Source organism: Haemaphysalis longicornis, unplaced genomic scaffold, assembly GCF_048455015.1.
Source record: "Haemaphysalis longicornis isolate Haplotype H1 unplaced genomic scaffold, Haemaphysalis longicornis Haplotype H1 scaffold_7, whole genome shotgun sequence".
NCBI classification, from domain to species: Eukaryota; Metazoa; Arthropoda; class Arachnida; order Ixodida; family Ixodidae; genus Haemaphysalis; species Haemaphysalis longicornis.
The window spans coordinates 177,754,994-177,782,330 of NW_027526422.1; the positions used below are offsets into that span (position 1 = coordinate 177,754,994).

General features: G+C 48.4%; 1 protein-coding gene across 1 annotated transcript; it reads right to left on the minus strand.

Annotated features, from left to right (window-relative positions):
- Window positions 1–7,576: 7,576 nt before the first annotated feature.
- On the minus strand, window positions 7,577–27,156 carry LOC144147271 (sulfotransferase 2A8-like). Its single transcript, XM_077679365.1, has 3 exons — window positions 27,023–27,156; window positions 24,059–24,255; window positions 7,577–8,496 (listed from the first exon to the last, which is right to left on the minus strand). The coding sequence occupies exons 2-3, from the start codon at window positions 24,236–24,238 to the stop codon at window positions 7,714–7,716; spliced, it is 963 nt and encodes a 320-aa protein (XP_077535491.1). The 5' UTR covers window positions 24,239–24,255; window positions 27,023–27,156; the 3' UTR covers window positions 7,577–7,713.
- Between the last annotated feature and the right edge of the window lie 181 nt (window positions 27,157–27,337).

Here is a 27,337-nt window from a genome sequence, read left to right on the forward strand (position 1 = left end):
TTACCTACGAGGTGATCCCTGATGGTGATTCCGGAACACCACGACGACGCACGCGGCCCGAAGTCGTCCCCGTGGTTCGCTTGAAACCTTACTATGCAAGATGACGGACTTTTTTTGTTGTTTCTTCGGGCTGTCTTTTATTTTAGCATCGAGTCGATGCACTCTTAGAGGGGGTAATGCCGTGAACCATGTATGGGTTTAATTATTGTTTGTTTTTACTGCCGGGCCACGCCCGGCTGTGTTATCTGCGTTCCAAACGAAGCGCGTCTTCCATTCTTTACTTTTATGCCGCACGGGCTGTCACATTCAGATAAGCAGACTGTTTCGCCCTAACGCCACTAGCCCAGACTAATCTTCTGTGATCTACAATGTTCTGGATGTGAATCGACGGTTCCAGAAACACTTGCGCCGAAAGATAAAAGCCTGCAGAGCAGACGCCGTGACATTCGATCTCCGACGCTCGCTTGAGTACGTCACGTTGCTGACTGCGGCTTCGCTGCCCGTGTATTAATTGAGTTGTTAATGGAGCACAAGTTCGCCCCAATAAACGTCTTTTCCTTCAAGACAACTGCGTCGTCTCTGGCTTCGTGACAATATCATCAATGCCTAACCATCCTTTAAAGTCAGTTTTTATCATGCATCGATATCCCAGCTTCTTTTAAACCGGCCCTCTCTATTTCGTCTCCGTTCTCATACAGAGGTAGAAAGGAGTACAAAGCAATTTCGCACATTGCCTAGTACTGGTAAGATAGGATTTAAACCAAAAAGTGCGATGAATTGATTGATTGATTGATTCATTGATTGATTGATTGATTGATTGATTCATTGATTGATTGATTAATTGATTGATTACTTAATTGATTGATTGATTGATTCATTGATTGATTGATTGATTGATTGATTGATTGATTGATTGATTGATTGATTGATTGATTGATTGATTGATTGATTGATTGATTGATTGATTGATTGATTGATTGATTGATTGATTGATTGTGGGGGATAACGCCCCAGCGTTACACAGGCGATAAGGTTCGCGGTAGTGGAGGGCTCCGAATTAATTTTGACTACCTTTAAAGTGCTCTGAAATCTCGAGCTTTCCAATTGACATCAACGATTCCCTCGCGTGCGTACTTTTACTGAATACTGCATTATTTACCAATCAATTAACACTACTGATGACTAGAAAGCCCTTCAGAATAATCTCAGGCTAATTTTTCTTCGGAGTAACACCTGGTAAATGGTTCTAAATGTATCAGACATCAGTCAATTTATTTTAGCCGTAATCGCGACAATTCACAGGTTTTCTAAAACGTCAATCATTTGGGCATTCATGTAACCAAAAACCTATCATGCTCTTCCCGTGTTACAACCATCTCCACACATGTTTCGAAGATGATAGAAGATTTACCCCGCAATCTTTTTAATTGGCCTATCACATATTTTCCGCCCGCAACTTGAGTATACATCACATATCTGGGCCCCACATCCTAACAATCTAATCGCCATGATTGAATCGGACCAAACGAGAGCTGACCGTTTTATCTGACGTAATTACAGCAACCAGCACAGCATAAAACAAATCAAGCTCAATCATCCCCTCCAGCCTGTGCTTTGTCGCCATAATATCGCCATTTTTTCACTGGTTCACAAATGGGCTTATAACGGCACTCGTTCCACATTGCCAATTCAAATCGCATCAACCGTGTCTCGAAGAATAAATAACAAATTACGTTTTCGCTCATGTATATTTTCAAACATGCGTTTAACTTTGCTTCATATGGTCATTCGCTTGCGGAATAGACTTTCCAATAGCATTGCTTCAGACAATATTCAAGAAAAATTTCTTCACCTCCTACACAAGCGGTTCCAGAGTAGCACATATGATTAAAGGTGTTATTAGCTGCGGAGTTCACCCGCCGCGGTGGCTCAGTGGGTAAGGCGCTGCGCTGCTGAGCACGAGGTCGCGGGTTCGATTCCCGGCCGCGGCGGCCGCTTTTCTGATGGAGGCGAAAAGCAAAAACGCCCTTGTGTACGAGATTTCGGCGCACGTTAAAGATCCCCAGGTGGTCCAAAATAATTCGGAGCCCTCCACTACGGCGCGCCTAATCGCCTTCGCTGCGTCGGCGCGTTCAACCCTACAATCAATCAAGATGCGGAGTTCTTCACCTCCAAAACAACCGGCTCTAGAGTAGCACATATGATTAACGGCGTTATTAGATGCGGAGCATCTCATGCTCGGGTCTGTGTCCCTCCCTCCCTTGTCCTCCGCCGTCCGCACTCTACTGCGCATGCGCGTCTCTTCAGCCCCGTCAGCGTTTGGGCTGACGTCAGCGCAGTCCACTATAAAAAAATAGTTAAGCGGCGCCCGATTTAGATCCCACGCCTCTCTGGCCGCAACGGGAGGTACGTGGCGCTCTTACTACTGCGCTACAATCCGAGACGGGAGCATGTGCTACGAACGCGCCTTATGTCCTTCACTCATTCGAACTACGTCAAGAAGCTACTGCTACAACGCAGACACGCGAAGGTGAACGTCAACGGAAACGACGGACTGAAAACTAATGGGAACTTCAGTCGACCCCATGGCTGCTTCGCATATTACTCAGGGTTCCCCTACGAGAAGATGGTATTTATGTTTTGTTTTTTTCAGTAGGCAAGGGGTTTTGAAGTTTGCGATGTTTTCCATTTATGAACTTTTTTTAATTGTATTCCGCTTCAATGTATGTCCCATGTTCACTCCTTACCCCAAATATGTGGATTCGTTTTGCATTTACTCAAAAGCTACTTGAAGAATTGTATGTCCTCATATATTTACTTTGTGTGTACTACCCATTGTATTATGTGTGCACACGAATATTTTCTTTCATTTTCTGTGTATCTAAACTTTCAGTTCTTTACATATCTGCTCTGCCTTGTGAATGCTGCTTGCTCTTTTTATACTTTCGTGTACCCCCCTTACCCAATGCCCCTAGAGACCCGCAAGGTATTTGAAAAAAATAAATAACTTTTCCTTTGTGATTCGACGGCGAAAGCTCGCGATACTTATTGAAACGTTTGACTACAACATCGAATTTGGGCTGCTTTTGTTTTTTTTCGTCTTCAGCCCGAATCACGTCAGCAAGAAGTCTAGAACAAGCCACTGCTTCCTTGGAATGAGAATTCTGCGGGGATGGTGTGCACCTGTTTTACTCACGGCAAGCTCATGGAATATCCCCCGAAAGCGTACGGGCCACAATGGTGGAAACAGCTACGACAACAACTTTTATTTTGCGCTGAAAACGTTCGGATTTGCCCTGATTAGAGCAAGTGTAAATACATCGAATTTCAGGCACACAAAAAAGGTAGAACTAGTTACGTAGCTGGTCGAGGGAACTTTATGCACACGATACACAAAGGCCACAGCTGTCTGGGCATCCGTATCAGATAATCGACGCCGCCAGAGACTGTGCAGATAAATTAATAAGGGCTTACGATGACATAGGCTCGCCCGACGTTTTTTCCTATGACAACCTTTGGTCGTGATAGGCCTTTCGCAATGTTCCGAGGGGCTTTTGACAAGCCGAGCTCGTCAAATGGTGCTTTTATATGCGAAGAATAGGTGGCACCACAGGTTTCGTCATTGACGCTTTTATTCAATGAGCGTTTGCACACTAGATGGCGGAATGCGTGCCTTGTGTTTCCCGCGCATTTTAAAGAAACATGACCCTATCAATGCTGGGTTCTCGCGCGGCTTTCTCGCGCAAGCGTAAGTGATGAGGATGTCGGTGTCATGCTTGATTCAGGCGATGAAGATAGTGGTGAAGGTTTTACGCACAGTGAATCGGAATTTTTGCAGAATACACCTAAAATGCCTTAGGTGTGGGGTATTACACGTGGAGTGAGGATTCACCAATAAAGCATGATTATGTGCCGTGAAACCTTTTCCGAAAGATTTTTGTTTTAAAGATGTTACTGAAGCATTTCACGCCGCAACAAAAATTTGTAATATTGGTACATAAATGTGTTTATTAATGAGCCCTTAGGGGGTTTAAAGAAACATGTCATAGGGTACTCTCTTGTCTGCTTGACTATGTAGTGTCCTCGTACTATCGGCAGAAAAATGAATAAATGGCAATGTACAGAAGATGCCTATACTTATGCTGTGCATGTGTTAAAGCTCACCCGGACGGGCCTGAACTACAATATCGCTGAGAGGCCGCAGCTGCACAGAAATATCAGCACAGCTTTAAATACCTTGTTGGAACGCTGCGCGTCTGGCCAAGGGCCCAGCAGTACTTCCTCTGACGCCACACGACAGTCCAAACGGGCCAATCATCTCGCTAATTGTTCTCGAGGATGCGCGTAGCGTGGACAGGGGCAGAGAACACGCGAAATAGTCTGTAGTACACGGCATGCTTCACCATCGGGGTCACTCGTAACGCCGATGAGGTGCTTGTAGAGACGGGTAGAGGCTACGCCCAGCTGTAGTCGGTGAAACAGCGTGGCGTGGATTCGCTGAATACCAGGAGGTAACCGAAAGTTGCCGTCGGGGTCCAAACGGTGTAGTCTTTCATGACGAGTGTCAGGGTGGGACCAGTCACTCGCCTAGGCGAGGCGGCGAATGGCAGACAGGAGGGCGGTTGTGTCTGCTCTTGCGAAGGGCAGACGTACAACACCGGCGTTTGCAAAAACCTTTTTTGCCTCGTTGTCAACCCAATCGTTACGAGCTAGCCCGCAACGGCCTGGTACCCACTAAATAGTGAGGACATGTTCTTTGTTGCAATGCCAATGAGCATAATTCGAGTACTTCCGCAGCAAGGGCATAATAAGGTCCTTGCCTCATAACTCAGTTGAGGACCTGGAGTGCTGGCTTTGAGTCACAAAACAAGGTCCAAGCTTGAGGTGATTAACGGGAGACTAAACGAATCGCCTCCCGTATTACAACCAACTCAGCAGCAGCAGAAGTTGTCTTGTGGTCTAGTGTGAATCCTCGGGTAACGCACAGGCTTGGAATTAGCACAGTCGCGGTAGACCTAGATTCAGTCACGGAGCCATCACTATATACATGTACAGTTCCGGCGTACTTGCCTGTCAAGAACGCTAGAGTCAACTGTTTCATTGCTATTGATGGCAAAGTAGACTTCTTTCCAATTCCCGGGATGGAAAAGTGGATTGATGGGTTTGATAGTACCCACGGAAAATTATGTGAGACCAGCATTGGGGCGAAACCTGATGGAATTCTATGTTGATGTTGCAAAATGGCTGCCGCCAAACTACTACTCGAGCCCGTAGTAGGCATAGCCGGTAATGGATGGTGCTCATGCCTTATGAAACATCTAAGGTAGACTCGAAGGGGTTCGCACAAAAGAAGTGCGTCCATTGGAAACACACGTGCCTCGGCAATTGTGCCCACGGTAGAGGTACATCATGGTAGCCCCAAGCATGTTCTGAGGGCTTGTGCTTGCAAACTCTCCAATGTACGCCGGGAACAAGTTCGCAAGTTTTAAATGGCTTGCAGGCTGTAACGAAGATACCCCAAAAACAGGCACCGGTACAACTGGACTCAGATGGACCCCATCTCATTTCCGCCCCGAAGCGAAGAACATGCACAAGGCTTGCAAGTTTATTCTTCAGCGAGGCGATGTGCTTCGTCCGACGCAGACCACGGTCTACAGTCACCCCCAAAAATCTATGGTGCGTGACGTAAGGTATCAGTGTCCCCTCAATAATGATAGGATATCTGAGCATCGACTTTCTCGTGAATGCAAGAACGCCGCATTTTGCTGGAGCTAAACTCAGACCTCGACGCACCAGTACCGCGACGTCGTTGTTGCAGCTCGCTGTAAATGGGCTCGCAACTGTGGTCGAGTTACACCAGAGGTCCAGATGCAGATATCCTCAGCATGCATAGTGACTCTGACGACTTCAGGCATTTCGTCCACGAGAGTCCATTTTAAGTGGGTGCACGCTTTCATTAGTTACTTACAACCTCCCAGCGCAATAAATTTATGCTCCACCTCAGATACGGGAAGTTGGTAGATTTAGGTCATGGGTGCAATTTCGACTCAGTTCGCGTCAGGAGTCGCTCTTCATGGACCTATCGTAGCAGCACCCAGGTGGTCCGCAAAATCTGGTTTCTGTTATTTTCCAGCAGTGCAATGACCTCGCACACAAAAACACGGTTTTAACCGGGCAAAAACTTATCATTCCATCCCAGGTACAGCTTAGGCGGGAAAAATGCACGCGTAAATCTGTGGGGCTGCCCGTCACCCACAAAACAGTAAAGTAAACCTAGACATCGCTATTGCACCGCAGATAATAGTGGAAAAGGGTGATAAAGATAAAACTAATCGCCCCTCAAAAGCGTCCCTAAGCGTCCCTAAGGGCACACACGTGGACCAAGAGAGTAGATTTCAAGGTGTCTCTCTCTCTGAAAGAAAGTTAGTGACACCACTCGACTTATAAATGGGTTATTTTGTATCGAAGCATTGCCTATTTCTTTCATTTTCCTCGACTCCTCCCTTAGTGATGTATGCGGTACCATCACGCTGCGCGGGCGATGACCTGCAGCCCGATAATACGCACGTGAATCATGACTCCCGGCTTATTCTTTAATTGAACTGTCTAATAATGGCGTGCCCTGTTAGCGCTGCAAACTTCCTCGAAAACTCATATATGGAATTCGGATTTAAAAGCGCTGCGTTTCCAACATATTTCTTTTGACGTGCAAAAAAAAACGCCCGCTCTGTTAAGTTCTCGGCTCGAAATTCACCGTTCCCGTACTTAGTCCTGCGCCGTCTTTTATTGCTGCAGCAATTGGTTTGTCCACCAGGGCATAATAAATTTCAATCTAGTGAGATCAATTGCAGACACGCAACTGTTTTAGGAGTTCTTCTTTCTTGGGGGGTGCATTTCCCACTTTAATTTTTTCGCCTTTGCGAGAAAACACAATAGGAAAGCTGAGGACGTTTTGTTTCGCCAAGCGTTTCCGTTCACATAGGGTTAAGTTTGATTTTCGGAGTAGCGCAGCTGTCACCTGTGATACACCTAGCACCCTCACCACTCGGTACCGTAAAGCGGTTGTCTCTTTAGTCAAGATTACTGTTACTTCATAAGTGCACAACGATCCGGCTTCCAAATTCGAGTAACCTTATCAAGAAATTTAAAACATCACAGTATTCATTAGCATGCATTCATAACATCTGAATAGTCATATGAGTTATCCCTACGTTAACATTTCTTGGGGCTAATTTCTCCGGGATAGTTTGTTCTGTGCATTTGCCATCACAGCTAATCATAATCTTTGCGCGGTGCATTCACATCAAAGACGCTGATAGCTCCACGCAACACACGTTTGTCTCAACGTAATTGTTTACTTTTGTGGTTTTAAAGATTTTGTCCCACACACAGTAGACATGATAGTGAGCAGTTAACTAGAGCTGGCTTTTTTTCGAACAATTATAATACATCAATTTAAACAACACCCTGGTTCAACCCCTTGATTTGCAAGCACGTGCTCAGAGGTTTCGTGGCACAAGGCACTTCTTCCGTTCCCTAGTTGTACTTTCAAGGACACGCAGTTGGGACCAGTGAAAAGGTTTGCACCACCAGGAAAACAAATTTTTAATATTTTTATCCTCAATAATCGGGCCAAAATGTTTCCAAACGTCAATCCACCTCGCCAATAGAAGTCTGCAAATAAGAACTAAGAAAACGATCCGAAGGCGCGGCCTACTTAGTGTACAAAGTGTCAACCACCTCCGCGTGGATATCTTCCCAGAGACTCATAAACGAGGCTCTGTCGCCCATGCTCAGAATCTTGGCCTCAATCCTCCTGAGCTGCTCAGGCTTGAAGTACTCCTTCCACCCGCCGACCTTGGCGCTCCTCACCACAGCGTATTTCTTGTCGTCGCCTTCGAAGCCTGCCTTGCTCGTCACCACCTTCTGCCCGGTGGCAGCGGCCACGGCCCCGGGAGCTGGCTTCCTCTCGAGACTAACCACCATCAGGCCTTTCATGTACTCCGGCGTAGACCTCTCCAGGAGCTTATCAAGCAGGCCGCTCGACGAGTCTTCCAGGACCTTGCCGTACCGCTCTCCGAGAAAGTGAGCCAGCTTGAGGACCGTGTTTCGAGTGTCCGCCTTCAGTTCCTCGTACGTCACGAAGAAAACGTTTGGCTCGTTTCTCAGAGCATACCCAGAGGCAACGTGCTCGAAAAAGCATCCGAAGCCAAAGCTGCCCTCAATCCAGGACTCGAAGAAATCGTCGAACGTGCCGTCCTGGAATTGATAGACGCTGAGATCGCTGACCATGTGGTAAAAGGACACGCAAGTGTCCCACGGGTTCCGGGTCACATAAATGTACTTCGCGGCAGGATTCATGGTCTCGCGAGACAGCGGCAAGTGCGTGTAGTAAAATCGAGCAGGCAATGCGGGTTTCCAGTCCTGGTTGGCTGTGTGCTCCACCGAACGTATGTTATCCTTGAATTCATCATGCGATTCGACGGGCTCTCCCTCCTGCGAAGAAGCAAAAGGCAGAGAAATGTGAATAGCCGTGAAGAGGAATGGATAAAGACAAAGATGAGGTGAAACAATTGGTGACTTTTTATAGAGAAGTGTGTTACTGTGAAGCTACGTTTCAATATTACTTTGAGGAAAAACAAAACTACGGGAAGTGTTTGAAAATGACTGCAATGGTAAAAAACACAATTTAGATGATTAAAAATGCTTAGATATTTTAAACCTTTCGGTCAAGCGTAAAGTCTGCAAACGCTGACACACCCGCCAAATACACCAATCCTTCTGTCGGCACTTAACAGGGAAAGATGAATTGGCTATTCAAATGCCTAACGCTCGTTGAGATGCTTTCACCATGCCTCAGGGAGTCGCCCATACACGTCCTCGACGGAAACGCGCGATGAGAGGCGGTCAACTTATCCGGGAATAATGGTCCGGTTCACGGACATGTCACTGCTTCCTCTTATCTACAGTCTGTGGAACGGCGTTTACTGGAATGGTCTACCCATTTGGGTATCAATTCCACTACGCGCCTACTATTGGGCACCCACAACTGCCTTGGAGTGACACTCATTGCTCAGTGACACGTTTTGTGTCACCAGCCACACCATTCCTAGCCATTACATAACACACCCAGAAATATGGGAGAGTTTACTGACAATCCGTGGCAGATTTGAAGGTAGGGCGGTGGGCGTGGCTGCCCCCCATAGACGACCAAAATTAGGTCCTGATTTAGGCCAATGTGTGCATTCTTTTCCGCTCACTGAAGTGAGAAAACGTCCCTGAGTTTTTAGGATCGCATAAGAAAGCCAGAAAACAAGATTTCCGCCGTATGACTTATCTACAGCTGGCAGAAGTGGTGGCCTATCATGGGCGAGTAAACGCAAGATGCAGTATTAAGGTTTTCTAACTAAGGTTTCCTTTCCGCTTTGCATCACCGGTTTCTGAATTTAAGCCATTTGAAGGCCTTTCACAGCTAAAATAGTGATCAGGAAACGGTACTTTCTGAGACAACGCAGAAACGCAGGGGATTATGTAAAAACCTGAGCAACAATATCGTGCGTTAGTTGGGAAGTAGTAGCGATGTAATCTAATTCCTTCGTTAGTAGGCATGGCGAATTGGTGAAAATTGGCTCCAGTACATTACACTAGTGTCAGCAACACAAAAAATGAACCACACTCTAAATGGCACGTGAAATCACCCGTGGGGCCGCCTTCCCGTACTTTAAATTGGCGCCCGTGCATACATCCCATTTTTCCCCCTTTAGGCAGCGCCTTATTAAACAAACAGTTCCCCTCTTCTCGAGAAAATCGCTACGTTCTTCGAGCAATTTCTTGTCTACTTTGTATTTCTTTCGGTACGGGCAACATGTACCCTTCTTCCCATCACTACATGCCAGTTATGGCCACTAGCAACAAGCCAATCCGTTGACAATTTCGCCGACAAGCAGGTCAGTTTCTATGGGGTTAGCTTTGACACAAGCCGTCTTCGTTCTTTCTGTAAAGGAGCTAATAGGATCTTAAGGAGCGCTTGTACTGTCTTTTTGCTTTATTTCATCTGCGTCCCTCCGCTTTTTTTCTTTTCACGTGATGTATACCCAAGTAGCCCAAACTGAAATCTTACGTAGTTTCACGGACGTAGAGTTTTTACGGATGACGAGAGCGCATGCGCAGAAAGCAATGGGTCACCGTGATTCTCACGGAAGTAGATGATATTCGAATTTTTAGGTTGCGATCTTTACGTTGCCTCCGTACGCAGACTTGACCAACATGGCGGTGCCCTGCCCTCCCACTTCGCCGCAACAACCGCTTCGCCCCAACATGACTTGCCTGCATGGCCCTCGACACGCACTATCATTTTTTGTGCGAGTGCCCAGCAGACCCCTTTTCCCCGCTTCCTTCCCCCTCCCTCTGGGAGCAGGCGCTGCGCGACCTGGAGGCATCGAGTCAAGACTTGGTGACCACCCGGGCCCTGGCGGTCGTGGCGGCCCTGTGGACCGTCCTCACCCCCCTCACCTGATCCCTGAGCATAAATAATGTTGCTAATGTTGTTTCTCCCTCTATCTCTCTCTCTCGTCGCTAATCCCTAGGTTCGATATCCTGTACTAAGCGGTTGATTTTGCCTTCAGTTTGCCCATTCTTAGCCTCACCCAAAGATTCATTCGAAAAATAGCTTTTGGTTTGCTGATACAATGGCGATTTTTGGGCTGTTAGGTCTGCCGAAGATGCGTTCGTCGCCGTCATAGCAACGGGCTCGCGAGATCACGAGTCGCTACTGCACAGTCCATGCCTGTTAGTATATAGCGCTGGAAATAACGTACAGATATGGGCGGAAGGCGCGTGCATCCAGGCGCCATACGCGCGGGGTACGCCGTTTGCTTGTAACCTTGTTTGCGCCCCTGCCTGCATGCAATTACATGCGACCAGCTTCGGTCGCAACATACATGGGGCGCTCTCTTAACACGGCACTATGTCGAACCATTTAACTACCCCACGTGGGTACAAAATGAGCATAAAACTGTGGGAACACCATCGTTTCCAATTGCTGATACGTCGTCCTATTATCATGATGACCCTTTTCACTTGGCTCCCTTTTCCTCTATTACCAAGAACGACAGCGTTAACCAGTCGCACTTAAGCATATATCTAGGAATAACGTTAAGTAGCCGTAAGCGCACTCCGTAAGATTGAAAGTAATGGTGGACAATTTTAGAGCCCAAACGAACCCAAACCAGGACAGTAGGCCGAGCGTCAGGCCCGCATAAACTCGCGTTTGCACGGCTTGCGCGCAATCTGTTAGGGCATCGCCATACCAACGCATATTTCCGCACATGCGTCAAGATGGCGCTACTTTTATCGGGCCGGCACATCCCAGCTTTTGCATTGCTGACAACAGAATACATATAAATGGTATTCACTTAAAAGTGTAGCTGTCAATTTATTCTCTTGGCAACACTGGGAACGGCCACGGACATGGCTGAAGCGACATGGACATGCCGCGGCTTGTGCCACTGCGGCCGCACGCCGAAGAAATAATATTCACTGGTGTGCGTCGTCTGCTCCGTTTCAACCCGATTCTCATGGGTGGTGTCAACAGAGATGTTAATAATCACTCTCACATTGGAATCGAGGCATTATTTTGCGTTCGGTGGGGTAGAGTTCGGAACGTCTAACAAGCCTCATGCGCTTAGCACGGACAAGTACCGCCATCCCTCGAAGCCCCACGTAACCAGTGACGGAGCACTCACATGGTTGCCTGCATGTGTGTTTCACCTGTGAATACAACCTACAGCAGAAATGCACTCTGATGCTGTAATAAGCATATCATAACTGCTTATGTAGGCCTGAATACGTGTATCTAACAAACGTCTCAAAATAGAAAGCCGCTACAGTTTCACTAGGTCCATTTTTAGTCAGCTGGTGTAATGGAACTAAAGCGGTGTTGGGGATTGGCCTTGCCTCAAATTCCGTAGGCCCCGCACTTAGTTTCTAAATCCCATTTTAAGAGAGAGCAAGAGAATGTGAGCATTTATTGGTGGCCGTGAAAGCGCTGGCGTAGGGGCGCCCGCCCGATAAGGGGCCTCCCAGGTAGGTAGCCCTGGGCTTCACTGGCCGCTCCGGTACTCACCACCAGCCGACACTCAGATGCAAAGTCGGAGCTGGTCTGCTCACCCACCCTCTGTTCGTTGGTTGGGTGGGGATTAAGGGTCAGGGATGGTGTGTGTTGGTGCTCTCAAACCATGTGGTAGAGATTGCAGGGCACGGGGCAGACGTTGCACGTGGGGGTGCATACAATGGGATACATGGCGTTAATGAGGGTGCCATGACAGTGGGAATTTGTTTGGATACGGCGGAAGGTAGTCGCCTCGGCTGCGTGATGTGGGGATACGGAGGAGACTCCTCCTGACGTTCGTGACAATATTTGGCCAAGATATCGGTGTAAGAAACTTTCTCTTCGACAAAAATACCCTAGTTCCATTCTTTTTGCGCAATCATAACACTTCTCTGCAGTCTTTAGGTTACCCCGGAATTCCGACCTACTGAGTTAATTAACCATTTCGCATTACAACTAGCGTGTACTAGAGCAGTCATGCTGCGTTATCACGTTTACATATATTCTGGCAAAATGATTCACACCTGAATAAACTTTAATTGACCGATTCCTTGGGTTGCGATCTAGGATATCTATTTGTCACTCAAGGAGGTCATAACAGTGCTAAGCTGAAATTATTTGTTGAACCCAGGCGTCGTCAGTCTACGTGATATTACCTGTGTCACTCGTGAATTCGATTTTCAAAAACGTTTTTTTCTTCAGCCTTACCCCGATCGATCCAAAATCACCATCGTATGAGTCCCGCAACATGCTTCATACCATCGGAACTAAGCAGCACATGCTGCGGCCCGCAAGCTTCTTTCCGGGACGTTGTCTACAGGGCAGGCGGACAGGCCTCTACGATGGCCACTCCCCATACTCCAGCACCTGCTGCACAGACATCCTATTGCAATAAAGTCCCCCTCGCCGAAAGCATTCCTCTCCACGCTCTGTTACCTGTTACCTCTGTCGAAGAATCGCGAATATGGCGCGGACTACAAACAGGCACACGCTATAACGCCTCCGCCACTCCCACATCGTCCCCTCAGTGTCAACCCCTGGCACCACTGCCCCCGTCGTCTTCCTGCGCCCTCAAAACCCCGTTTTTCAGCGCGTATTTCCCAGCGCTTCGCTGCACAGCGCACCACGTGACATTTTCGTGCAATGCAGAACGTTAATTAAACATCGTCATATGCTGCAGCCGGAACTTAAAGCGACACCTAAACCATATCAATTAACCGTTATTAACCATAACAACCCGCAAAATTGAGTTTAAAAAACAAGTACAATAGACAATTTCAAAAGTAGACCCACTGGGGCTCTAACGCAGGCCGTCAGCGCCAGTACCCACAACTGTAGCTTGCGGCCACACAGGGTGTCGAACCGGAACCGGAACCGAACCGAAAACCGGAACCGAACCCGAATTTTTGCCCGGAACCGGAACTGAACCGGAACAATATTCTTTCCGCCATTTTGGAACTGAACCCGAACCGGAACGAATCGAAGGAACCGTTCCGAACCGGTTCCGGGGCCTCAAAAATGTGATTTCTAGTTTTCCATTTCGGTCCCTACCTTTGCCACCCGCCAGACAGAACCATGAAATATTTCGCATAGTCTGCAGTTCCCAAGGCCCATCATGTTCTCTTCTTACTATTGCCCTCAATTTAATGTAAAGTTGTCCGTATATACTATCAGTTTGCGTTAGGTACTGCCCATCTCTCCCAATCCTCTTTTACATATAGCATAACTTAAGTTAGAACACATATTCCGAGGCAACATATCATGGAATACTTTTCATGGTTTCTACCTGCATGGTATTTAAAATCGTGTAAAGTTTTTAATGTGTTGTTAATACGCATGCATCCCTGTCCGCCAGTGAAGGCCTTCAGGGACACCATCAACAATAAATCCATATATTCCATCTATTTTAGTTTGAATGGGCAGTTGTATACAAACAGCACTGAGACACAAACACTCGTAGTTCTCAAAATTAACTTCACTTCTGCTTGTATGCAGTGCCGTTGTGTCATTTGGTTACTGCTCTAAGAGAACATGAGATATAAAAAATGGGGGCTTCTAATTTCCACTTTTAAACTATATTTCATAGCATTTTCATGTTATCTTGAATCTGCTCAGCCTTAAACTTTAAAGACGGATGGATCTAAGTCGATTAATGCGGGTTAGCGGGTAGACTGGGGTGGATTAGTTAGGTGAGTGAATGGATGGATGGATGGAAAGGACTTTATTGTGTAAATCCTGCAGTAAGTAAAGCCCGGTTGACGGGCCGACCTCAACGTGGCCGTGCGTTGCATCCTCTTGGGCAGCCCTACTCGACAGGAACCCCTTTGCGGAGTCCGTGCCTTTCGAGCGCCTTGAGAACCTGCTGGATGGCCCACTCTTGATCCGACTTGTTGGTTGAGGTGATGGCGATTTGGAGATCTGCGGGGTATTCTGTGAAGCTGACGCCGTCTTGTATGGCTGCACAGTCCCATAGGATGTGCCAGCGATTGGCCGTACCTTGTTTGCAGATGTCGCACTGTGCGCTCGGATAATCGTCGGGGTACATGTGATGGAGGAGCGCCGGTGTGAGGACCGACGCAGTTTGGAGGCGTCGTAGGTGTACGGCTTCTTCCCTGCTTAGAGATTTGTGGGGTGAGGGGTATAGCTGGCGAGCAGCCCTCATGTTCTTGAGGATTTCTCCGTATCCACTCGGTGAGTCTTCAGCCGCCGTCCACCATTCCCACTCCGGACGGGCACTTGCGGTGGGGGCGCGGTGGGTGAGAGCGCGCGCTTCCCTGTGGGCCGTCTCATTGTGGTTCGGTGCATACGGTGAACAATTTCCCGCATGGGCGGGGATCCATCTTAGTTCCTTGCGTAGGCCTGGCGAGATTGCTGTTCGCTATACAATGCGGGCGGCTTGGGGGTTGATGCGTCCTCTTGCGAAGTTGCGGAGGGCTTGTTGTGAATCACTGAGGATAGTGTCGCAGCCCGGTTCGGTCATGGCGAGGGCGATAGCCAACTCTTCGGCCGCAGTGGCGTTGTTGCAGCATGCGCTGGCGGCTTGGGTAGCTTGGCCCGTGCAGGCGTTGATCGCAACCATCACGTAACGGCCGTTGCCGTACTCGGCCGCATCGACGTAGCGGGCGCGGGAGTCGTCCCCATATTGCTCCACGAGGAACTTGGCCCTGGCTTGACGGCGTTCTTGGTTGTGGTCAGGGTGCATATTCTTAGGGATAGGACTGACGTGAATATTGGCTCGGATCGTGTCGGGGAGGTTGGAAAGGTGTCTTCCCGTGACTTGGGGACCATAGCCGAGGATCTCCAGGATGTGGCGTCCCGTTCTTGTGGTTGCGAGGCGTTCGCGCTGGGCAGCGAGTTGTGCTTCGATGATTTCATCGACGCGGTTGTGAACCCCCAGGTGGGAGAAGCGCTCGTTGTCTGTGGACTCGCGTAGTCCGAGTGCCCGTTTGTAGAGCCTGCGTATCATGGCGTCTATCTTGTCCCTTTCGGTTGTGGTCCACGTGTGGTAGGCCGCCGTGTAGGCAATGTGGCTGACGGCGAAAGACTGTACTAATCGCATCATGCCGTCCTCCCGCATTCCTGCTCGGGCCGTGGAGACTCGGCGTAGAAGGCGTAGGGTACTTGTTGTTTTGAGTGCAAGCTTCTTCATGAGGTTTGTCTTGTCGCCCTTGCTGTGAATGTGCATGCCGAGTATGCGGATCTCCGAAACTTCGGGAATGCGCTGGCCAGTCTCGGTGTACAGGGCGAGATGATCGCAAGCTCTTTGGGGTAGTAACGGTCTGCCCGCTTTGCGGGGGGTGTAGACAAGGAGTTCTGATTTCGAAGGCGAGCATTGGAGACCCGTTCCTCTAAGGCAGTCTTCAATGGCTGAGATGGCGCGTTGAAGCCGGTGTTCTATGTCGGCATCGGGGCCGCCTGTTGTCCATAGTGTTATATCATCAGCGTAAATGGTGTGATGGACGGTAGGCACGCTGGATAATGCTTCTGCTACGGTGATCATCACGATGTTGAACAGGAATGGAGAGATCACCGAGCCTTGGGGGGTGCCCACGCTACCGAGGCCTTTCGTGGGCAGGACGATCTCGCCTGCGTGAAGGTCAACTTGTCTGTTCGTTAGGAAATCTTTGATGTAGGCGTAACTTCGCTGGCCCATGTTAAGTCTTGATACCTGAGCTAGGATGGCCGAGTGCTTGACGCGATCGAAGGCGCTTTGAAGGTCGAGACCGAGAATGACGCGGCTGTCTTTGGTCTCGTGCTCCAGGATTTCGTGCTTGAGCTGCAGCATGGCGTCTTGTGTGCTGAGGCCTCTGCGGAAGCCGATCATGGTGTTGGGATAGAGTTCTGCTTGCTCCAGGTATTCCTGCCATCGGTTCGCCAGGACATGCTCGAGAACCTTCCCCACGCATGAAGTTAGCGCGATGGGGCGTAGATTCTCTATGTGGGGAGGTTTGCCCGGCTTGGGGATGAGCACCGTCTTGGCCTTTTTCCATTGAAGGGGCAGCCTGCCGCTGTGCCAGCACTTGTTGTAGTATCGGGTAAGGGCTTCTAGCGACGCGTCGTCGAGGTTTCGGAGGGCCTTGTTGGAGATTCCGTCGGGACCCGCGGCTGATCGGGTGTTTAACTCTCGGACGGCGAGTTGGACTTCCTCCTTCGTGATGTCCCGATCGAGGTGGTCGTTCGGTGCTCCCGAGTATGCCGGGTGCGTCTCGGTGTTGTGGTCAGGGAGATATTTAGCGCCGATGCGCTTGATGAGTTCGTCCCTGCCTAGCTCGGTTTCCGCCTTATGCATGAGCCTGGCCATACGATCTTGTTGATACGACTTGGTCTTGGTGTCGTCGAGTAAGTGACGGATGAGCGACCATGCCTTACTTTGGTGGAGCTGACCGTCAATGCGGTTGCAGATTTCGTGCCATTGTTGCCGGCATAACAGGGCGCAGTGCTGCGCAATGGCCTTGTTCAATGCGGTCACCCTCTTTCTGAGCTTGCGGTTCCAGCGTTGCTTTTTCCACCTGGCTTTGATCGACTTCTTGGCCTCAAGTAAGTGGGCGAGCTTACTGTCGATGCACGGGATGTCGTCGTCTGTCTCGATCGTCTTCGTGGCTTCGCGAACGTCTGCCTTGATGGTTGCCCCATCACGCATGGGGCTATAACAGAACCACTGCCAAAGGCAAAGACCTCATGCAAGATGCTATGGAGCTCGGTTACACGCTAATTACGGACCCCAAACAGCCTACGCGGTCGGGCCTCTCCTCCACGCAGAGGGACACTACCCCCGACCTTACCTTTGTCAAGAACGGAGCTGACATCACGTGGCGCAATACAAGCGACGACCTGGGGAGCGACCACTACATCCTCGAGATCGAGATACTCGGCGGGGGAGGTCACACACTTGAACACAAGTGGACGGACTGGGATCTCTTCCGACAACACCGACGAGAAGGTAGTGGAACGCCAGACATCAACGACCTCGAAGAATGGTGAGTGAATGAGCTAATGTGGATTAGTTGGACTGGTGTGTTGATTAATTTGAATTCCAGGAACTAGCGAGTCAGTTAAGGCAGATTAGACGGTGGGACCACACATGATATCTTTGGGGTCTTTGGCATTTGGAAATTTGGCAGCATTCTCCTTCTCGACCAATCACGAAATTTTGTCAAGCACAAAGTAGCCGCAAAGTTATGTGACGACCACCTAAACGCTATAAAAATTCTTTCTTTATGCCCGTATTGCGCTGTTATGTTGTTTCTATATTAAAATTACCATCTCGCACTAAAGTTAATAACTAATTGCCTAATGCATATTTTATATTCATCAAAGGGTTTTTAAAACGTGTATATATATGAGGTGCGACAGTTGGAAAGAAACTAAACTGAAAGAAAAAAAGAGAGAAACGATCAACTGGTTTGATGCAAGAGTCGTCCGATAGCATTCTTCGATACCTTCTCTTTCTTTGTGCTGCCGTTCTGCAGCCTCCCACAGGTGTAGCATCTCAACCCCCGAACACAGCCCCCTTCAAGCTAAGGAAGCGGCGCCAAAACTCTTATAACAGAGTCCTAGCAGGCGTGGCCCAACTTTGCCAACGATCGATTGCATCTTACAGCACTTCCAATGATCAATCGGAGACCAGCAACGAGACAGTCGCGATTGTATGGGCACCAGCTCATACTGGCATATCCGGCAAACAAGATCACCAACCTCGTGGCTCGAGATTTGACCCGCATAGCCAGCTGATGAAGCCGGGCCCGAGTGCATGCATCCTGCAGTTACAGACCAGGAAGTTACTCAGAACTATAGCCTCTTCCATAGAACGTATTCCTCCCAGCACAAATCGCTACCGTATAACCAGGAAAGATTACTCCGCGCCCTGCGGGCACACCCCTTCCCACACACCACCAGACTCCACCTCTTTGACGGGACACATCTCTCTCAATATCGTCGCTTGTGTGGAGAGCCTGGGAACCTCATACACATAGTAGGCGCCTGCGACAAGTGTGCGTAGATCCACCCAACCTCCACGTTTCCATAGAGATTTGGGAGACAGCCATGACCAGCTCTGGCCTTCAAGATCAGTTGCTCTTGATGGAAACGGCTGTCGATTCAGCCCCCTCGAATGAGGACGCCTCTCTGAACCTTTGCCTCAATTTAATTAAACTTCATTTTCTCTCTCTCTCTCTACAAGTGATCATTACTGCTGCTTTTGACTTCACTTGGCTATTATATCTCCTAGAGCCCAATCGCTGTCTCCGGTCGCTGAAGGGCCATTAGAAAGTTCATATCTCCGGTGGTTCCCTATCCATTGCCGTCCTATACACGCCGTCCAATGAACCTTTATAGCCGTTCTTTCTTTCCAACAGCTCTGTTAGCAGATAAACGATAAGCAGAAAGAAATTGCTCTAAATTCCACCTGCCACGCTTGGCAGTCAGAAATTAACGCCGACGCCGGACTGTTTCTACTTCTAGCACTGCTAATCCTTTCGTGTTAGAGCTAAAGCGCCGTTGAAACTTGGGGTAGATGAAAAGCGTAGCAGACCAACCGATTTATTTACAATGCATATTTTTTGCCTCATTGTGCTAAAATAGGGGTGCGTGCGTGCGCAATATTTGATCGATCCAAAAAAAGATGGCGGGCGCGTACCATCTCCTGCCCGCCAGAGACCGCCTGTTTGCCAGTAAACTACCTGCCCGCTTGCCCGCCTGCCTGCCTGCCAGCCTGCCAGGCAGAACATTCTGGTGAAGATGCATGATTTGGGGACGAGGGGCGGCCCGTAACGAGCTGCCGGGGAGGGGGGGGGAGGGGGGGGAGACGCAAAATTTCCCACCACGGTGACACTCCAGTGTACCAAAAACGATTGTGGATTGTAGGGTCGTCTGCTTAGTAGGTCGAGGCAAAAGGCTGCCTGCAGGGAGGCTGCTCATTGCCAGAAGATTCTGGTTAGGATGCACTGATGGGGGAGGCGTTGGAGCCACCGGAGCGCTGCCCGCTGGCCAGGAGGGTACATGTCCGCCTTCGAGAAGACTGTGGCGAGGACGCATTATTTGGAGACGATATGCGGCCAGTCACCGGTCGGCGAAGAGAGTGGATCACAGGGCGGTACAGCGGTGGCTATGAAGAGCTATGCGTTAGAGCGCAGCCCTTAAGCGCCCGCTCCTGTGGTTTCGCGTGGTTTCTCAGCGTCGGGCTCGTTGTAACCGAGAGAACGAAGACGCCACCGAAGATAGAGCGAGCAGGAAAGCGGAGGACGAAAGTATGGCGAAAGTGGGAGGGGAGGGCGAAAATTCCAGACCGCGCGAGACATGCTCCACGGCAGCAATGCCTTACGAGATAACGACAGAGTATACCGCATGCCGTCGTGCATTTGTTGTGGACGCGATCACTTCCTAAGACACAGCAGCTATGAGCCGTCGCCGAGAAGACTGCAGTTCGCGCTGCGCTCAAATTTCGCATTAGCGACTACCGTAATTGTCTGCCATATTTCTTGTTTCCTCAAGAAAACAACTGTAGTGTATGAAATTCCCGTGGTATAAGCCAAGTATAAAATAAAATTAAATCATGAAAATGAACGAACTTAAATTAATAAAGGTAAACTTGCGGCCATAAAGAGCAATGCTTTCACATTTATACAAACAGTGTCCTTAAGTGACCCAACGAATGTTTTGTTTAGCTTCAGTTATTGTTGTAATCGTTGACCTATCTGTCATGATTTGGCCCGCATTCGGGAACGTGGGAGGGTCGTAGTACCCTCCACCCGAGGGACGACCCGCAGCGTGCTGGTGGTCACGGTGACTGACCGCGAGCGGCTCTGCTCGTCGGTGTTTATTCGCCATCCGTGCACAATGTTGCTTTCACGCCGAGCCTGGCAGGGCCACCGAACTTAGCGGCCAACGAAAATTGGGGAGGGGGTGCGGGCGCCACATACTCGTCAAACTGCCATAGAAAACGTTTTGCAGTAGCTTGTACAGTTAAAGGAGCTATTGAAGACTTTAGATAAACTCGCCGCGGTGGCTCAGTGGCTAAAGCGTTGCGTTGCTGAGCACACAGACGCGGGTTCGATTCCCAGCCGCGGCGGCCGCTTTTCTGATGGACGCAAAAAGCGAAAATGTCCGTGTGTACGAGATTTTTCGGCGGACGTTAAAGATCCCCAGGTGGTCAAAATTAATCCGGAGCCCTCCACTACGGCCCACCTCATCGTCTGCGTTGCGTCGGCGCGTTAAACCCTACAATAAATAAATAAATAAATAAATAAATAAATCAACGCTTTCGATAAACGCTTTCACCCTTCTGCGCATCTAGAAGCACTGCGAGAACTATAGCAATTGCCCGCACAGAGAAACAGTGCGTGATTTCCTAGTCGCTGCGGATGCAGCTTCCGTTTCTGCTTCGCTTTTGTGGCTTTCTTTTTACAGCAAAGCTGTAAATGGCTAGGATCCAGCAGATCGCCTCCGGTCCCAGAGCGATGTAGACAGGAATCGCTAGCGAGCGTAGCGCCACGTTGCGGAGCCCACTCAAATCCCCGGAATCATAAAACTGCGCGCCAGACCCCCGGGGCATGAAAAAAAAAATCATACAAATAAAAAGGTCCTAGGGCCTTCATAGAGCATGCGCCGTGATTACCATTCCCGCGCTATAATAAATTTCTACCCACGATTCCTGTGTGTTTTGTTGCGTAAGCTACACTGGCCGAGGTTGAGCAGTTTCGCGTGTGCCGTGAAGGGCCGTTCTGCGCAAGCGTGAGGGGCATTGGATTTGATTCGATTCGATTGGCTTGGCTTGGCTTGGATTGGATTTGAATTGGATTGGATCGAAGTGGATTGTGTTGGATTGTGTTGCGTCATAGTCGCGGCAGACGCACTGGCGCCGGCGCGTGCCCAGGTGTGCGCCTCAATTGCGCAGTAGCCAAGACTGACGCTGCGTCGGAGCCGCTTGATAGCCGTTTCACGTGGCTCCTGAAGAGCCGTGCTGAACATGCGCGAGGAACAGTGACTGGACAGGACTGGACTTTCAGTTAATAACCAGGAACAATGCTCAATCACAAATTACCAAAAAACGTGTTTTGCTTCGTGCACCCCTTGGACTACGACCCAGTCAAACCTCACGTTGAGGCTCGGCACCGCAGCTTTGCTGGCCATCCCTCTTCACGGGGTGGAAGGGCTCTGAATTTTTAAAGTGGCTATGAAATGCGTTCTATTCTGCAACTTAAGGAAACCCGGCAAATAGCCGCTACACCGCTGTAATGATGTCATTCAGCGGTCGAAGAACGCCAAGACCGGGAAGGAGAGAAAAATATTTTAAGCAAATTTCTAAGTTATCTGATGAGGAGAGAGCAGTAATTTTTGGCTGAGGCCCTTTGGGACCCTTAATCTAAGTACAGGATGTGTTGGTTGACTACTTCCTGCAAGCATTTAGAAAAAAGTTGAGAAATGTGTTGCAGGGTCGCTTTAGTTTGGTCAAGGCAAAATATTTGCACAAAGAAACATTCATTATGACTTGGTTTTATGCCGCCTTGATAAGGAAACGAAAAACGGGCACAAAAAAATTAACAGAAAAAAACACGCCTGCTTTTTTCTTCGAACCCGTTTGAACCCGTTTGAACCGGTTCGAACCGGTTCGAACCGGAACGGAATGGTGCTTTGGAACTGAACCCGAACCGAACCCGAAAGGCTTGAACCCGAACCCGAACCGAACCCGAAAAAATTCCGGTTCGACACCCTGCGGCCACATAGCTCGAATGGCGGGCTCTTTTTAGCCGGAGCTCAATAAAACAGCGCGCGCAGTGACATAATTAATGTCACTTGGAGGTGCTGCACAGTGAAGCGTTTGGAAACACGCTTCCTTCCTATACTCGTCCTCCTGCCCCCGTGCAATGGGAACGCGTGTTAGCGAACTCAGACCTGCAGGAGCAGCGCAGTTTAATCCAGCGGGCCACACGAGCAGAGGCGACGCCCGGCCTCCTCAACTGAGAAGCTTAACCACTGTTTTGTTATTATTATAGCTCAATAAACGTTCTACCTGCCTACCTACCTCTCAGGAAGTAGTTGTGATTCACGGGATAATCTTGAAAAAGTATTACTTATGCTTCGCTTTTCTTTTTATTCCGTAACAATTTGAGAGAATGCGCTGTGGCACAGACCCTCATTTTTATTTGTCCCAAGAATGAACAGAACAAGTACTTGAGTTGTCATCTCAACAAAACCAACCACAAGCGTTTTTTTTAATACACAACAGTTCTAAACCGTCTGATAAGAGATTTGTGCATAGGTCGGCCTCACCAAGCAACACGAACTACCAATCTATGAGTTATAAGTACAATGTTCGCCCAATCACAAGAATGGCGTGCGCTGACGGATTGCAGTGTGCGGAACGTGCAGTGTGCAGTGTGCTTGCTGCAGCGCTATAGAACCCACATTTGAGACCGGGAAGGGATGGAGATGGAAGCTAATTCACATTTGTAAAGGGTCCTCCGCACAATTTACTCTCTTGGTCGCGTTATGTTCCAGCACACATCCAAAGTACCACCGGGGACGCCGTCAAGCCCGTGCCCACGCACACCTTTCCCGCTACCCTCCCTCTGAGTACACGGTCTACGTAGACGCAGCGGCCTACCCCACCCGTTTGCTCTCGCTGTAGTAGGCGCTTGTCGAATTTTTCATCACGTCTCAGCTACACTATCCTCAACATCTTGAGAAACTGAGGAGGAGGCAGCCATTGCCCTTACCCTCACTCAGTTACCTTCCCCCTATCATTTTATCTGACCCCCAAACCACCATACTCAAATTACACAAAGGAAATCATTTCCGTAGCTGCTCTCAAGATTCTTCTGCAGAGTCCCTCTGCCCCCACCCCCTGATTCTGTTGTGGATTCCGGCCCACAAAGGCGTAGGTTGTAATGAGACGGCACACCAACACGCTGGAGATTTGATATCCCGGGTTCCCGTTTTTTTTACGCCTACACACGGCGCCCCCGAAATGTCCCACTCGAACCTACTTACGTACAGGGACGCAACCCAACATTACAGCCTCATCCGCGGGAACCCCCCTCCCCCGCACCCTTCACTTACTCCGCCGGCAGCGCACATGTGGCGGCTTTTACAGAAACACACTTTCTCACCCCACACTCTCCTTGTGCACACCCACCCACACCAATCCGCCTCCCCTCACTGCCCCTCATGTGGAGCACGGGACACACTTTCCACTCCCTATGTGAGGGTCCGCGCGACCCTTTCCTCGTTCTCATACCCCTCTCACTGAGAGCAAGCTCTGGCGACCTCTGACCTGGCAACCAAAGAACCGCCACGGCCAGAGCCCTGGGCTTCGCACCCTCACCCCCTACCCTGAACCCAATGTTAAATAAAGTCGCTTTTACTACTACTACTGACTGAATGTCTTGATTCATTGCAGGAACTTCAACCGACCTAACGACGCGGCCTTCGTGGTTTGTGGAACTCACCCACCTTTAAAATGAGCTGGATGATGTACTGGATCCAGTGCGTCCCAACCTTCGGGTACGCGCTCTGGACCACGTCCCCGTCGAGGGCTCGGAAGCTGAGGCTGGCACGGAACAGAGCCGGGTTCACGTTCGGGGGCCTTGGAACACCGTCGATGATCTGGCAGAAGGGTTTCTTCGGGGCCATATCAATTTCTTTAATATCTGTAATAAACAAACCTTATCAGGGTAAGCACACTCTCACAGCTTTGATTTTTTTCACGGCCAATTTCATGCGTTTCCGGCTACGGCGCGAAGGAATGGTGAGCGCCGAAAATAGGACATGGGCGTACGCTCGAGCGTTTTGGTCATCGTATGGTTAGGGTAGGTAAATAGCAATCATTCAGGAGAAGAAGGATTTCGTGTGTCAGTGGACACCACAAGGTGTCCAGTGCGGTACAAATTTTTCACGTTTAAGTAACCAAAGATAACTACTATCTTCTAAGGAGTCACCTAAAGGTGTGCGGCGCTGACCCTGCGTGCTTTGGGTATGCGCCCGTGTCATGAACTTCATCTTCATCCTCCTTTTCCGTCACGAACTGCGACTGACTTTCGCTTGCGAGAGGTTTAATGCCGCCGCTACCATCCTTGATGTGCGCCTTCGGATGGTAAATTAGGTCAAAGTGCACACACTGAAAAAAACCCGGCAATTTTTCAAAACAAGAAACAATACTCCCATGTAGTGTTTGATGTGCAAAAGACTAGACGTCTTCATTTTTATGCAGTAGCTTTTTTTATATTTCCAATCCGGTGTCTTTACTTGTGGTTTTTCTAGCGAAATATCAGTTGCCAAGGCGTCGGCAGTTTCCCACCTAACTTGGTAATTCAAATAGTAGGTTAAGACATAAGTAATACGAGTAACTACAGAAAACTGAAGCTTTGATTCCATTGTCAGGGATTTTTTTTTCTCTCTCGAGTAACCGGGCTGAAGGCATATTTTTGTTTTTGTTATACGGTACCTAGGATTAGGTCTTTGTTTTGTGCAGGATAAAATTTCTCCGGAGTGTTTGTATTCTTTTTATCTTCCTGGGTTTTGCGTACCAAACGTAAACCTGGATTTGGAAAGACGTCATAATACAGGATTCGGGACTCCCTTAAGCGCACGCGCTTTTTTAAATGCGCTGAAATCTTTTAATCATGTCACTTTTGTTTCTCGACTCCATGAAATAAAACTTGGAAGTGACACAGGCGTACAGATCTCTCCTACAGTCCTTGTTTCTTTGTTATGTACTGGGCTACAAATATGAATTTTAAGTTAATAAACCTCATCGCATCAGCTATGCTGTACACTGAACGAGGCAAGTTCAGGTATTGTGTTTATTTACGTTCTGTCTGCAGCCCCTTCGCAAGGCGCCATTGGCCCTTCAACAAAGTTCTGTCTGGCCTTTATTGAACAACGCAGCCTCTGGTGCTGCACCTCTTTTTCGCACGAAACGTATCCCAACTGTAATAAACCAACAAGAACAAATGCTTTAATAAATTGAAACTATAAAATCACCAATAATTACTATGACCACCGAAATGATGACAGAAAATATGGACAAAAAGTGGACTAGGGTTCTACAGAAACTTGCGCACTTTGTGTCACGGAGCTAAAAAGCAACTCCACCGCAATTTCTAAACAGCACCAGACCGAATATTTCTCTAGCGCTGAGCTTTCGACCCGTCGAACGGAGACTTAGTGAGGGCATTTTTCAAATGCGGCTTTTTGACGTAATGCTGGAAGCAAAGGCGCAATAATCTACAAAACGAGGAGTATTTACTTATTGATTAAGTTGGTTGCGAGGCAGCTACATTCCGTGAACCTCTTATCAATGGCCATGTGTAACCTCTTACCTTTGAACAAGTGGCTACATTCAAAATGATTACGCAGCAAACATGTGCGTTCACCGAGCCGAAAAGTCGTGGAATACTTTCGAGGTAAACATTCAAAATTTACCCAAGGTGCACGTATATTTTAGTCAATGTATTGGGTTATTATAACAGCCACAGGGTCTTAGTTTATAGAGGCAGTTTAGTTACTCGGTTGAATGGAGTTTATGCTGTCAGTGGTTTTCATTACAACGTTACATTTTTGCTCACGAGGATGGGAAGGTCCCCCCAAAAGTTATTCATTTTGATAGGTGAGCATATGACACAATCTATTAATTTTAAATATGCGAGTACGGTGGTGAGCGTTTTAATCCGCTAGCCTTCTTCTCTCCAGAAACATACACTATACTTTTCGTTGTATTGTTAAAGTTACTTGCAATAGTGACTGAGGCCACCAATCCGCTTTAAATCTAATGTTGATTTATGCATGTCTGCTCTTTGTTTTTTGTGTATTCATCGCTGTTTTTTTTTTCTCTTCAGGACATTACGATAGTGATAAATTAAAAATACTTCATGAAGACAACGACACCCACATCTCTGACGGGATAACGACCAATTACTATGGTTGCAATTGTCCGCAAAAAAAGAGCAGAAACTTTGATGGAAATCGAATGATATCTACTTGTCTATCACGCACATCGTTCTGCCTGAGGATTTCTTTGAAGAAAGGATTTTTGCCCACCCGGTACTGGTTTTTTATCTTCAGGCAAACAGAATAGGTTTGCTATCTTCATGAGTTTCCTCGTCTTGATCTCTTTCAATAGTCAGTAAGTCATGCACACACTGGCACGAGTACACCAGATTGAGACAGAGATAGAAAGAGAGACATGCACGCATGCTAGAATAAGAGATTATACATCAGTATGAGAAATACGTTATCGCTAAAGACCAAAATAAAAAACGCTTAGTTCACTATGATCACTTTCCTGGCAAACGTCACTATAACAAGCGTTAGCGGCGTAGATGTTATCCATAAATATGGGATAAATTCAGAAAGCGATGAATGGTGACAAAACAAAATCCGCTGCCCAAGACAACACGATATTTTTGTAGAGCTTACCCGACTAAGTGAAGAGCAGTCAGTGCCTTGTCAGCCAAGTGTCCGATCACCAACTGATCTACTTTCCACTGGGTTTCTTTTCAGCCGCAGTGCAGTCAACTAGGACCCGTTTCAACAGACTGTGCCAACGCCGGATACAGGTGTGATTCTTGGCAAACGTTGACTCCAACACCGGTCTGAAAACCGGATGTAAGGTACCGGTAGAACTCGGAGTTCAAAAGAGTGGCCTGGTGAAGCTTATAAGTATTTTTATCCCTTATGGTAAAGTAGTTTTGTGCTTTAGAACTTAGCTTCGTACCCATACTTGTAACGTAA